At 31.4% G+C, this 15,890-nt stretch overlaps 1 protein-coding gene across 1 annotated transcript; it reads left to right on the top strand.

The window, feature by feature from the left end:
- The first annotated feature begins 9,654 nt into the window (after positions 1-9,654).
- On the top strand, positions 9,655-10,164 carry LOC125816602 (probable E3 ubiquitin-protein ligase ZFP1). The gene has a single exon (XM_049496216.1). It carries the CDS (start codon positions 9,655-9,657, stop codon positions 10,162-10,164), a length of 510 nt encoding a protein of 169 aa, XP_049352173.1.
- The last annotated feature ends 5,726 nt before the right edge of the window (positions 10,165-15,890 follow it).

The raw sequence follows: 15,890 nt of genomic DNA, 5'->3' as shown, positions 1-15,890 counted from the left end.
TGAAATATACACCACTTCTTTTTAGATAAACATTCGGATCCTCTCTCTCCATATCTGTAGATCTAGAATGACTCTTCATCTTCCAGGCAAATAGATTGAAAAATTAAACTTTCAATCTGGCGTTCTTTCTTTGAGGTTAGAAGTTCTGAAACTCAAAATTTGGCTAATCTTTTTTTATTTTCTTCTTCTTCTCCTCCTGTTTTCTCTTTTTGTGTTTTTCCTCTTGTTAATTTGACGAGACGAATGAAATTCTAGATCTTCTCAGTATTTTCTAGTTAAGTTGATGTTTGAGTACACCCAAATTTGATATGGATTTTGTTTTGTTTGTTCAATAATCGTGCTTTCTAAAAATGGGTTCATTAAGTTTAGTTGTTTTAGCTTCTAAAACTGCAAAAGATGAACATGTATTTGCAGTTTGACAAAATAGTATTAGTATTCTAGTTATTGAAGCCAAACAAAAATAAACATTTTACCCTGTTTTTCAATGTTACTTTTCATTTATTTATTTTTAATAAAATTAAACATTCTAGTATGAAACCAGCAATTACTTTCCTATTATACACAATGTGTCTGCAATAATTAGTTAAGTAACATGATTGATACTTTTTTTTCTTTTGGGATTCAATTTGATAATGATGTTGCAATTTTTAAATGGAAAATAGGTGTAAATGGATTCTCAACAATTGTGCGATGTTGAATGCTTTATGATCGTCGAGGAGATTGTGGTGCATTCGTATATTGTCTTTATTTACTTTCTTATGGCTATTTACAACATGTTATTAAGAAAACAATCTAGAAATAAGCGGGTCATTCGATATTGTATAAATGCTAGAATTCCTAAAATCTTGTCTCATCTAAATGTTCTCATTTATGACAATGATATTGTATGTATTGACAAGCTTAGGATGGATAGAAATGTCTTTCACATTTTAGCCTCCTTAGCCAAGAATATTGGAGGGTTGACTGACAGTAAAAATATGTAGAGTACTGAAAAGTTAGCAATGTTCTTAAATATTTTATATCATCACGAAAAGAAGAGGTATGTCAAAGTTGATTATATTAGATCGTAGTGGAGTGTAAGTCGAGCCTTTAATGAATGTCTAAGAGTTATTCTTAAACTAACTCCAGTGTTACTTGTTAAACCTAATACGGTGCTCGAAGATGATACTGATGATCGATGGAAATGATTTAAGGTAGGTAAATTTCAATCTAACATTTGATTTACTACAACAAACTTGAAATATTATGGTGAAAGTATTTTTATTTTTAATAGTCCTTTAGTATTTAGAGTTGAATTTATCTTATAGGATTGTCTTGGTGCATTGGATGGTACTTACATTTCCATTAGAGTTGAAGGAATATATAAGCCAAGATACAGAACACGAAAAGAGATATAACAACTAATGTCTTGGGGGTTTGTGATAGAAATCTCAACTTCATTTATGTATTACCTGGTTGGGAGGGATCAACCACTGATGGTTGCGTATTGTAAGATGTTGTTGTAAGAAGAAATGGGTTGAATATACCTCGGGGTATGCTAAATAATAGACAGACCCTTGTCTATTTCTACGTCATCAAAATAGAATAATATTTAAAGTAATTATATTATTGTTTACATTTTTAGGCAATTACTATTTACGCGATGAAGGATATACAAATGGAAATGATTTATGTCTCCTTACAGAGGATATAGATATTAGCTAAAGGATTGGCAGGGTGACAATCCATCACCTCGATGTCGAGAAGAGCTCTTTAATATGAAGGATGCTAGGATGCATAATGTTATTGAAAGAGCATTTGGACTATTAAAAGGACGTTGGAGAATTCTTAGAAGTCCTTTGTGGTACTCCGTTAAGATTCACAATAAAATTATTAGTGCATGTTATTTGATACACAATTTCATTTGAATAAAGATGGAAGTTGACCCCTTAGATGTGGAAATGAAATTCCACATGGAAAATCAACATGAACATGACAATATTAATACAATTGAAGCATCTGATGAGTGGACCACTTGGAGGGATGAACTAGTTCAGTCTATATGAAATGAAAGATTGGGAAATCAATCTTTATAATTTTAAACTATATGGTCACTTTTGGTGTGCTTATGCACTTTTATTTTTTATTTTTCGTTCACTATAAAATGTAATAGCTTTTATTATTTTGTGAAAACGAATGGTCAATTTGTTGTATGTCTCACATTGTTGTCTGTACAGACAAATAGTGAATCTCAATGTATATCTATTATTTTTAAATATAAGTAGTGAATTTGTATATATGTCTTCACATTATTAATTTTCCAGATCAATCAAGTTGTATTACATTTTATTTGGTTATAATTGAAATAATTTACTTGTAAGTTGTAACTTAGTATTACTTGTGATTTCATTTATAATTTCATTGATTGAAATGGCTAGTTCTACTGCTGCAACATCTAACACGTCCAGAAAGAGGGCAAGAAAATCAACACTTTCATCTCGAAGGGTATGGACTCTAGAAGAGGAACTTACTCTTGTAGATGGATTAAAAGAATTGTGTGTTAATGGTTGAAGAGGATATAATGGAACATTTAGACATGAATATTTAATGGAATTGGAACACTACATGAATGCTCGCCATCCTAACTGTGGATTGAAATCTCTACCACATGTTGATTCTAAAATAAGAACATGGAAAAAGAGTTATGCAACCATATCATTACAAAAGAGTTGAAGTGGTTTAGGACTCCAATATAGTGATGGAAGTATCTTAGTTGATGATCCAAAAGCTTGGGATGTGTCACGCCCCGAGCCTACACCCTGGACGTGGCTGGCACTTGAAGACCATTGTTGGCCTCAAGCGAACCCTTGGTCTGGCTTACTTAACTCGACTTAAACATAAGAAAATATAACTCATGCATAACTTGAGAAATAATAGTTTAGCCAAAATGGCAACACAGTCTTTAAACAACATCTGAATGATAATGTAAATACAACTGAATTACTAACTGTCTATGAAGCCTCTAAACAGCGGAGATGGATATTGGGACAAACCCCACAACATCCTAATGAACTAAACTAGAAAGCGAATAAAGGAGTCCTCCGAAATGCAAGGAGGCTCACCACTAACTCTGAGTGTTCAACTGGATCAACGAGGCGCTGGAAGTTGATCCTGGTTACCTGCGTCTGCATCACAAAAAGATGCAGGCCAACTGGTATCAGTGCATTGAATGTACAAGTATGCGAGTTGGAATGTTAAACAACAACTTAAGCTTGAAAAGAGTAAGAAGGAACACTTACATTGGCTTTGTACAACTCATTAATAACTGAACTCAATATAAAACAATAAGACACATGCAATATATATATATATATATAAAGCTTGTAAAACAGTATAAACAACTTAGTTCATTAAAGATAAAGCAATAACAAACTCAACTTTACTTATATATAAAAGTAATATAACTTTTATGGGAGATTCTCTAATCGACAACCACCACTATGAGCCTAAGTGGTGATACAACGTCTTGCCCACGCTGCCATAACTGTCATATACTTTGCCGTCATATAGAACGCTTAACTTAGTATATCCACTAGTCTATGCTAAAAGCATCTTAACGAGTCATCTAAAAAGTATGATCATTTACTACCCATGATGGCTACATGATTTTATGGAGACATGAGTTAATACGAACTCGCATCCCCATATCGGTGCTCAATAATACTCCCAAAATATACTTAGCTCATATGTTTGTAAAAACAAAACTCTTTCTTTGAATTGAGGTAATTACTCAAAACTTAGCTTAAAAGCTCTCTTGAAATTGATGTTCCCCTTTCTTGCTCAAATGTGAAAACATTTATAAACTTCTTTGGGAATACTTAGTTCCCTAATAGCTTGTTGAGTAATGAACTCCACTCTTTATTCTTTGCTTAACTTGAAAACTTGAGTCTTAAAATGAATTTAAAACATTGTTAAAGACTCTTGAAAACTTTAAGAAATTTTGTTTTGACTTGCTTCTTAACTTCTAGACTTGACTCTTAACTTCTTTGACTTTGATCTTAACTTTGCTTGAATTGGATTATGGATTCAAGGTTCATGATCTCATGTATATGGATGATTTCATGATGTTTAGATGCACCTTAGAGTGTTGGAATCAACTAAAAAACATAGGTACATCGCTTAGGAACAAGTACGAAAAGATGGGGGAGGACTGGGGTGCACTGGCATCCTTGGCGCTCTGAGAGGCATGGGGAGCCAGGCCTCAAACCTCAGAGAACATGCTGGGGCGCGCTGGCTGGCGCGACGCCCCACTTTTCCCCAGGTGAACTCCGACTTTTCTCCTTCGTTTTTCATCTTTAAACCCTCCAATCTTCCCTAGTTTTTTTCCCAAACACTTAGGGTCATTAGTACTCTCAACTTACAACAGATCTAACTCGAAAATCCACCCAGAAACACGAATCAAATCAACAAGAAACTTCAACAACACAACCAATCAAGAACTTAACGATATCCTTCAAGAACTTTACTTTTTAACATGTAAACAACCCAAAATCGCTGAATTGAAATAAGTTGGTGTGTGGGTGAACTAACCCATCACTAAAAGATCTCACATACCTGGTAAGGATCACCCCCGACGAATTCCACAAGTTAAACTTCGACGATCTTGGCGATTTATCTTCTTTCTCCTGTTCTTTTCTCTTCTCCAAAAACCCTAACCCTTTTTCCAAAAGCATAAACAGATTTAATTCAGCTTAGGCCCCTAATTAATTAAAAACAAAATTAAAATAAAAGGGTAAGGAAAAGACCAAACTACCCTTAAAAATCTGGATTGGACTTTTCTTATTCCAATAGCCCAACTTCCAAAGGGAATAACTCACTCATACAAACTCGGATTTGCACAAACTTGGCGGCATTGTAAAAATCCTTCCAAGAGCTTTGCAACCATATCTAGTAGTACACCTAACTCATCCTGAGCTAGGAATTATGGTCGTTTGAAGTTGACCAAAACTCAACTTTTTCCTAACTTAAACAAATTTCCAGACTTTAATTCTTTCCAAAAATGACTATTTCCAATTATAAGCTTCTTCCTAGTTATTTCAAATTGTGAGATGTTACAGGATGACTTGATAAAGGTGATTTATATTTATTTTAAATCATTAGGGAATTACTACTTACTTATATTTTCTCTTGGTTAATGGATCTTTGTCTTTGGAATATTATCAATTACTTCATGTACTTGTTCTTTATTTTCTTAGGTTGATCCTTATGTCAAGTCAATGAACTTAAAAAAATGTCCATTATTTGCTAACTGGGAAGAGATATTTGGCAAGGATAGAGCTATTGGAGAGTTTGTCGAAGGGCCAGATGATGTTATTGAAGAAATAGAAAGAATTAAAGCTCAAGAAATTACTAATGGCACGTCTGTGGGATTTCCTATTGATGTTGTCAACGTAGATGATGTTTCAGGCACAAGAGAAGATCAAGTTGCTCAAGAGGAACCTAATGTATCAACTGGAGCAACACAAAGTCCATTTACTGCTCAAAATGAACCTAATGAATCAATTGGAGCAGCACAAAGTGCATTCACAACTCAAAAAGGTGAAACCCATCAATCTCAGAATAATTTTAAAGCATCGTCTTCTAAAGTCAACGAAAAAGGTAGATGCAAAAAAAGAAAAACAAATGAAGATGATAATGAGACTGTTATTAAAGATTTGATGGAGGTGATGAAACAATTCACTGAAAGCCATGATAAGAGGATGCCTTCTTTAATTGACAAGCTAGGAGAGCGAGATCTATCTGATATTCGTGGTAAGATATTTTCTATTATTGAATCCCCTGCATTTGAAATATACAACTCAGTTGAACGAGTCAAGGCAGCAATGGGAATTACTAAAGATATAAAGAGGATGAAATTCTTCTTAAGCATCAGTGAACTTACGTCACAGTATGATATGGATGATTATTAATGATAAACTTTAAATCACTGAATGATTTTTGTGTAACTATTTTGTAAGGTCTAACCATAATGGGATTTTTTGTTACTTAGTAGAATGTCACAAATGTACATATATGTGAATGTTGTGGGCTTAAAGTAGGTTGTTTTTGTATAACAAATGCATGATTAGGTTCAACATTAATGTTTTTATAAGTAGCCAACTCAGATGCTCTTCAGATTGCTCAAAACGCTGACCCAAACGGTAAGTTCATCATCTTCTCCAAGGTGTTTTTAATTTCTTCTTCTCTGAGACTATATTGAACATTTATTTTCTCGCAGACTATTCAGCAGTTGGAGTAATCACAAAGATCCAGTCAGAAATACAAAGTACTAAGATGCTATTTTGTCAATTGATTATATGTTGTTGGGGGTGGTATTCAACTTTTGAAGCTTGGTGTTTGTCATAGAAGGATAATGTTACAAAAAAAAAATACTTCTTTTGAAAAAAAAATGTAATTATATGTCTTTGTTGTATGTGCCAGCTTTTGAAATTCAACAATGAATTATGTAAGTTTCATTCACTTTAAATGAAGATGTGTCTAATATTTTAATATTGAATTATGTGTGAGTGAATTCTTTCCTCATGAATGCTTTCTCCTTTAGCTTAATTTATATAGTCACGTAGTTGAGGTGCTCTAAAATAAAAAATATCACATCATTAAGAAAGCACTAGCAGGTTGGAAGTGGCAGGCAAACTATAGTAATTGTGACAAAGACATGGATTTAGATCCTTTGGATTGATAGTTGGTGAAAGTGACAGATTAACATTTTAAAGAACAACTAATGCACCGTCAAGTTATCTATTCCTCATAATGTATTTGATTGTTTTTAATTAGAAGTGATGAAGTGTCACAACTATCTATCTATCATACACAATTGAAATGGTCAGCATTGGAGGTAATAAATCCATCCGTCATTTGGTTAGTAATGGAAGATTAATGCAATTCTTAAGGAGTGAAGAATAATTGAATGGTAATCCTGTTATGGATTATGAAGTTAGACTTTGAGCAACTAATGACATAAATAGGCTTGGCAGATTTGAGAACAGTTGGAAAACCATTTGGACTAAATTTTCAAATTAAAACGCCTAATCGCACAAACTCAAAATAAAAGCCTCGAAACCCGAACCAGTCATCCTACTAGATCAAAAATGACCTTTCGGATCTAACCGCGCTGACGAAATTCTCATCTGATCACATTTCACAAAGAATATTAACTAAAGTCGAACTTTGACTAAGTTTCCAAGTTAAACGCCTAATTGCACAAACTCAAAATGAAAGCCTCAAAATTCGAACCAGCTATCCTACTAGACCAAAAATAACCTTCCGGATCTAACCGAGCTGACGAAATTCTCATCCGATGAATTTTTACCAAGAATATTGACTGAAGTCAAACTTTGACTAAATTTCCAAGTTAAAACACTTAATTGCACAAACTCAAAATGGAAGCCCCGAAACCAACCATCCTAATAGGACAAAAATGATCTTCCTGATCTAACAACGTTGACGAAATTCTCATCCGATCACGTTTTACCAAGAATATTGACTAAAGTCGAACGTTGACTAAATTTCCAAGTTAAAACACCTAATTGCATAAACTCAAAATGAAAGCCTCGAAACCCAAACCAGCCATCCTACTAGACCAAAAATGACCTTTCGGATCTAACCACATTGACGGAATACTCACCCGATCACTTTTTACCAAGAATATTGACTGAAGTTGAATTTTGACTAAATTTCCAAGTTAAAATGCCTAATTGCACAAACTCAAAATGAAAGCCTCGAAACCCAAACCAACCATCCTACTAGACAAAAAATGACCTTTCAGATCTAACCGCGCTGACGGAATTCTGATCCGATCACGTTTTACCAAGAATATTGATTAAGGTCGAACTTTGACTAAATTTCTAAGTTAAAACGCCTAATTGCACAAACTCAAAACGAAAGCCTCGAAACCCAAACCAATCATCCTACTAGACCAAAAATTACCTTTCGAATCTAACCGCGCTGACGGAATTCTCATTCAATCACTTTTTACCAAGAATATTTACTGAAGTCGAACTTTGACTAAATTTTCAAGTTAAAACGCCTAATTGCACAAACTTAAAATGAAAGCCTCGAAACCCAAACCAACCATCCTACTAGACCAAAAATGATCTTCTGGATCTAACTGTGCTGACGAAATTCTCATCCGATCATGTTTTACCAAAAATATTGACTAAAGTTAAACTTTGACTAAATTTCTATGTTAAAACGCTTAATTGCACAAACTCAAAACGAAAGCCTCGAAACCCGAACCAGCCATCCTACTAGACCAAAAATGACTTCCGGATCTAACCGCGCTAACGGAATTCTCATCCGATCACTTTTTACCAAGTGTATTGACTGAAGTCAAACCTTTGACTAAATTTCCAAGTTAAAACGCTTAATTGCACAAACTCAAAACGAAGCCTAGAAACCCAAACCAACCATCCTACTAGACGAAAAATGACCTTCCGGATCTAATTGCATTGACAGAATTCTCATCTGATCATGGGCTGAAAATCAAAGGTCCAAAGGGGATCTTGACAACTTTTCAAGGAAGCTAATTACAATCAATCACAAATTATCACTTTCATTGTCGAATATGAGAGGATTTTGAGAGCAGAAATCGTAAAAGAAATGGCCAAAAAAAAAGAACATGAAGGAGAAGCAATGGCGAAGAAAGAGGGAGGAAGAAGAGTGTGGGACCCACAGTTCAACTTAACAGTTTTATTTTATGTTTTCAGTTAGTTTTTAGGGCTAGGACCAAAATGATACTTTTTATGTATACATTAAGAACTATTTAGATAAGATGGTATAGATTAAGGACCAAAATAATTCAAACCCTATACATGAAGGACTATTTTGATCATTTTCTCTATATAACAACAATACATCATTAATAACAATCATAAAATTTTAGACAATGTTGTCACTATAACGAGTTTCATCAAAAGATATTCACAAAAAGAGTTAATTTTAAATATAATATTTTTATTTATTACATTGTATGTATAGTTTAAATTCATCGTTAGGTAACGACGAAAAAATCTATTTTATGTAACAATCGATTTGGTATAATGGCGTTGTTACCTTGATATTTTCTTTTCATTCCGTCTTTATTTATTACTTAATAATTATATTTCATCTTTTACTCTAACTTTTCATAGTAGCTCTACCGCGCACCCTACTTTCCTCGTAGGTTTATCATTTTCAAATTATGAATGTGTGAACATAATGTAACGACACAAAACGATACAATCTATCCAAACATTGTATATTCATTAAAACAGTATAGTGCGATACAATACAACACAATACGATATATTATGAAATAATAAAACGTAACAACCATCCAAACAAAGTTTGTAAAAAATATAATATTATAATAATTATTACTATAATTATTCCTAGTCCTAGTAAGTAAAGGATTACCTGAACACTGTTCGATATTATATTCCTATTTCTGTCCGGTTAAGGAACGGTAGTTGCTTAGCCCTCTTTCACAATCTATAAATTCATATTGCTGCTTACTATTTGCTCTCTACAAAACTTAAACTTACTTTTATTCAATAGTATAGTATTACTAATTAATTACTTCCTCTGTGAATTTAGAAGCACATACATAGTTTCTTCCTCTTTTTAGTGTTATCGATCATGAATTCGAATTTGCATAATTTTTGGCAATTCACACCAGATTATCCTCCCTATTATCAACCTCCGCCAAATTACTACGATCCATACTTGAGCGATTTCTATGCTACCATGATGAATTATCACATGGAGTGTTATTATTATTATTATGATTATTTTTGTTATAATTATTATCTGTCAACAAGTGGACTGGTTGATGAAAGTGAATCCGATTATGATTCCGATTATCTGAGAGACTTATTTGGAGATGTTGTGGAAAGCGACGATTACGAAGACGAGGAGGAGGTTACAGAGGAGATTATAGGAAATATGATGAAAACAAGAATTCATTGTGGTGGTAGTGACGATGGAGAAGAAATAATATGTGTTATTTGCCAATGTGAATATGAGAATGATGAGACAATTGGAACTCTTGAATGTCAACATGAATATCACTCAAGCTGTATAAAGGAATGGTTGCTGAAGGGGAAGAGATCTTGTCCAATTTGTAGGTCTTCAGTTTTACCGTTATAGAAACACATGTCGTACAGAATCTTCACTTTGCACTTCTTTTATTTATTTGACATTTTTTCTGTTGAAAACTAAACTTTTAGAATAGACAAATTTCTCTTATATTTTTAATTTACATTCATGATCGAAAACATTTAAAGTAGGTTTTACTTCACTATTATAAAAATATATAGTACTAGCAGCTATTTACCAATTTAACATAACTACCAACTCCTTTGAATATGCTCCAAAATATGATCGACATGAATGAGACAGAAAACTAGTATCTGAACTCAATCAAAACAAGTTTAAAACAATTCAGGATAGAAAGCTTCTTCTAATACAAGTTTGAGTCCAAATTAGAGCATTAAAAGTTTGATTTGATAAAATTAGAGCAAAATATTTCAATAAAACATCAAGTAAATGTTTTTTGGGATAAAATTATCGAGTTGCGATCTATTAGGGGTGTGCGAAAATCAAATCGACCAATAAACTGAATTGAAAAAAATGTTATTGGGTTAATGGATTTTTAATGGTTTTATAAAATAAATTTATTGGATTATCGGTTCAGTTTCGATTTTTAGTTTTAGCCTATTAGGTGGGGTAAATCGATAACTCTTTAAGACGGTAGTAATTTACTACTTTACCTTTCATAAATGTTAAATATTACTAGTAATTTAACATAGCTAAACATTTTATCAGTACTCTACACTACAATCTACATGATTAAATATTATCTTTCTTGTTTCACTATATCAAAACATTTACAACTGATTTGTTTGTTTCATCGTATCACGCCAAATTATTAGAAATGTGAGAAGTCATATATTTATTTTATGAGCATTTTCTTATTGGATAAATCGAAAGCCGAACTATTAACGATAAAAAAATGATAGATCGAAAACCGATAAAAAATCTCTTATCGATTTTTTATTGATTTAGCGTATTTAAAAACTGATAAACGGAACCGATAATACATAAAATCGAATCGAACCGCACCGCACACCCCTAGTAATCAAATCTCGTTATAACAAAATATTTCATTATAATGATTACTAGATTTCTTCAGAATCGATTTTTCATATTATATTTTACTTCTCTATAACAACATATATAATATCTTACTAGAAGTGACATTCATTATAACAACATTCTTTTCTAATTTTTTTTATAGAAAATTAACTCTTTCTAAATCAATTTTACTATTATATTTTAATTCTCTATAATAACTTTGTACCTATAATAAAAGTGATATTCATTATAGAAACATTTATTTTTATAAAAAAAATAACTCTTCCGCCCCTCTATAATAATTATACTCAAATATTATGTAATAATATTATATAAAAATATATTATGTATAAAAATAAAAGGGTGAAAATTGTTTTCACCTCTCAACTTTGCTTTAAAAATCAAACTCCTCCCTCAACTTTGAACAATAATCAAACTCTCCCCTTTATCCTAATTAAATCTTAAGAATGTCTATCATATGGTCATAACATTTTGAGTGTGAATATCTAAAAGGAAAATATTGTATTTAAATTGTGATGGTCAAAACTAGGGTTGTTCATGGTTATGGTTAAAAAATCAAACTGAACCACAATTCGAACCAAACATATTAAAAATTGAATTTTGTTTTGGTTTGGTTATATTTGGTTTTAAATTTTAAAAAATGATATTATTTGACTTGGTTTTGATTTTACTAAAAATAAACCACAAAAATAACCAAACCGAACCGAGAAATATTTATATATATATATATATATATATATATTAATCATAAAATAAAATATAAATACCTTGTTAAATTTTAATTAACTTAAGTCGTTAGCTTTACCATTTTCTCAAGCCCAACACTTAAATTTTAGTTCAACTATTACGACCCTAAGTCCAAATCCATTACTTTAGTATTTACCTACTCTACCCCACATAAGATAGTGACACTTTCTCTTAGTTGAATCACTTTGTTCGTGTAATAATAACTCTAGTATTGCTTAATTAAATCCACAATAGCTTTCCTATGGATTGTTCATGTACTAGGTCTTTGTCTATCGAGATACGTATGTCTTCAAAAATTTATTACTTTCAAATCGAAAGAATAAAAAAAAACTGAACCAAACAGACGGTTATTTTTTCGTTTGGTTTGGTTTTAGAAATTTAAAAACCGAGTAATTTGTTTGGTTTCTATTTTAACGAATAACAGATCCAAACCGAATCATGAACACCTTCACGAGAAAAGATTATTGTGTCCATAGATTTTCTCGATTATATTTTAATTCTCTACAATAACATTGCACCTATAATAGAAGTGACATTCATTATAGCAACATTTACTTTTTTTATAAAAAAAAAATCTTCCGTGAAGTTCCGCCTCTCTATAACAGTTATACTTGCAATTTATTGTATAAAAATAAAAAAATAAAATTCTTGAATGAAACTTAACCAAACTTATGAGATATTCTAATTAATTAATAAGTGGTATATTGATAAATTATATGTATGTAAGGCATATTTTAATTTTCAAAAAAATAATTTTCTGCTTCTTATTTTTTAAAGAAGTAGAAATTTTTAGTTTCTTCTCAACAATAGAAAAACTGTTTTGTTTTAAGAATTCGTCATACGATTAATTTTTCAAAAAAAAAAAAGATTATTTCTCAACAAAAGAAAAAACACTTTTGGAATTATAAATTAACTTTTGACTTACATTGTTTTCATATTTAGTATAAAATACTAATATTATTATTATTATTCCTAATCCTAGTAAGTAAATGATTACCTGAACGCGGTCCAATTTCTGTCCGGTTTAGGAATGGTAGTTGCTTATCCCCTCTTTCACAATCTATAAATTCACATTGCTGCTTAGTATTTGCTCTCTACAAAAGTTGAACTAACTTTTATTCATTAGTACTACCAATTAATTAATTAGTTCCTCTGTGAATTTAGAAGCACATACATATATAGTTTCTTCCTCTTTTTGGTGTTATCGATCGATCGATCGATCATGAGTTCGAATTCACATAACTTTTTGCAATTCACCCCGAATGATCAACCTCTGCCAAATTACTACGTTTCAAGAAACATGGCTTATCCACGTTGGTATGATAACAGATACTCGAGGAATTTCTATGCTACAGCGACGAATAATTACATGGGGTATTATTATCGAATAACAAGTGAAAATCAGTTACGTATAAATTCCCAAAGTCAACCAAATAATCACATTGGTGATCCACACAACTATCATCGTACAAATAACGGACAAAGTTCGTTTGATGACAATAATCCAAACTTGAGGGGTGACGTCTATAATCAGGCAACAAGTAAATTCCGTAACTATGTGGCAAGCATCAAATCCAAGGTGGAGGAGTTTATAGGATTTATGATGAAAACAAGAATTCATCGCGCTACTACTGATCATGATGATGATGATGATGGAGGAGAAATATGTGTTATTTGCCAATGCAAATATGAGAATGATGAGACAATTGTCACTCTTAAATGTCAACATGAATATCACGATAGCTGTTTAAAGCAATGGCTGTTGAACGGAAAGAGATGTTGTCCAATTTGTAGGTCTTCAGTATTGCCCTAGTATAAACACATGTCATACAAAACCTTCACTTTTACTTTTGTAAACATACTTCACTTTTATTTATTTGACATTTTTTTCTCTGTTATCTGTTGAATTGACAAGTTCTCTTACATTTTAAAACAAGTTAAAAACAAGTCAGGGTGGTCTAAAAAAAAACTTCTTCTGATACAAGTTTGAGTCCAAATAGGAGAAAGAAAAAAGTTCAAATAAGAGAATAAAAAGTTTGATTTGATAAAAGAGCAAAAATATTTCTTTATGTTTTTTGGGATAAAATTATCAAATTGCAAGCTAGAGGAGTCAAACCTTGTTATAACAAAATAGTTTATTATAACGGTTTGATCTTCTTCAAAATCGATTTTCCATATTATATTTACTTCTCTATAACAATATTGTATCTTGCTATAAGTGACATTCATTATAGCGAATTTTTATTTTTTTGGAAAATTAACTCTCCTAAATCGATTTTTTCAAGATATGCAAAAATTGAACCGATCAATAAATCAAACCAAAAAAAGTGACATTCATTATAAAAACATTTATTTTTAACAAAAGTAACTCCTCCGCCTCTCCCTGTATAACAGTTATACTCAAATATAATGTAATAATATTATTAAAAAAAACATATTACGTATAAAAATAAAAGGGTGAAAATCGTTTTCACCCCTCAAGTTTGCTTTAAAAATCAAATTTCCTTCTTAACTTTGAACAATAATTAAACTCTCCCTTTATCCAAATTAAATACTATAATGTCTATCATAATATTTTAAGTGTGAATATCTAAAAGGTCGTGTCCATCAATTATATATATACATATATTCTAATTTTTTCGATTTAATTGATTAACAAATAAATTTCTTCATTTTGATCCACAATATCATTAAATTATTGAGAAAACAACCAAATACCCCCTCAACCTATTACGCAATTCTCAACTATACATCAATACTTTACGGATATCCTATTACCCTCTTGAAGTATTTTGAACAGAGATATTAACACCCTTAAGTGTTGATGTGGCACAGCAAGTGTGTTCACTTTCCTAGAGGCAAGTGTAAGGCAGATAAAGAGGTCAAAATTAAATGATTTGACAACTGTCATTTCTTAATAGAATTCAATACAATTAATAAGTAATTTAGTTAATTACAATCACATACTCTCTCTCTCTAACCATTACCAACCTCTAAAATTAAACCTCTGCAATTGAATTTTGCCATGGCTTCCATGGACAATTACCTATAAAATATTATTTTTTTTTCATTTTTTTCACTTTTAATCCACAATGAACTTTTTCATGACTAACACCTTCAAATCTTTCCTAAAAATAGACAACATAACCAAAAGAAAGAAAATGATAATCCTTTAATTTCTTTCACCTCAATGGAAAATACTTTCAATCCGATATTGAAAAATGATACTACAACTTCTGCTACAGAAATTTTTTCGATTATAGTAGCAGCCCAAATTTCTTGTTAGGAATTGAAAGTGGGTATTAGAATTTGAAATTTGTGAGTTTCTTGATTGGAACTGAAAGTGGGTATTAGAATTTGAAATTTGACAAGGAAAAATTCATCTTCAAATCCATAAAAAAAAAGCAACTAGAGAACCCAGATGCAGAACTAGACAATAATGGCAATAAGATACCATAATAAAAAGATTCAACATTCATGTTAATTTATTGAATTCAACAATAACAACTAGATTTTGTGCAAATAAATTATCGAAAAGATAGAAGAAAGACGGAGGATGATGGGTGTGATAGAGATGGAGATGGATTGGAGAAGATGAGACATTGGGAATAATGAAGAAAAAATAGAATGATTTAGGAAGATGAATAGAATGGTGAAGAAAAAATGAAAAGCATTAAAATTGATGTATTTTGGTGATGATTTTTTTTTTTAATTTTTTATTCTGAAAAATAGGTGTGTGCATTACACTCAGCAACAAAGATTTGGAGGTGACGTTTTAAGGGTGTCAATATTTGTGTTTAAAATACTCTAGGAGGGTAATAGAACCCCCGTGAAGTATAAGTGTGTAGTTGAGAATCGGGTAATAGGTTGAGGGGGTATTTGGTTGTTTTCTCTTAAATTATTTTTTTGCAATTTTGTTTACAACAACTAAATGAGATTTAAACGTCAAATATTTGTATACATATATAACA

Source organism: Solanum verrucosum, unplaced genomic scaffold (genome assembly GCF_900185275.1).
Source record: "Solanum verrucosum unplaced genomic scaffold, falcon-dt-bn FXZP01000261.1, whole genome shotgun sequence".
Classification (NCBI taxonomy): Eukaryota; Viridiplantae; Streptophyta; class Magnoliopsida; order Solanales; family Solanaceae; genus Solanum; species Solanum verrucosum.
Note: the sequence above shows the minus strand (reverse complement) of the source record. Positions and strands in the feature narration are given on the sequence as shown.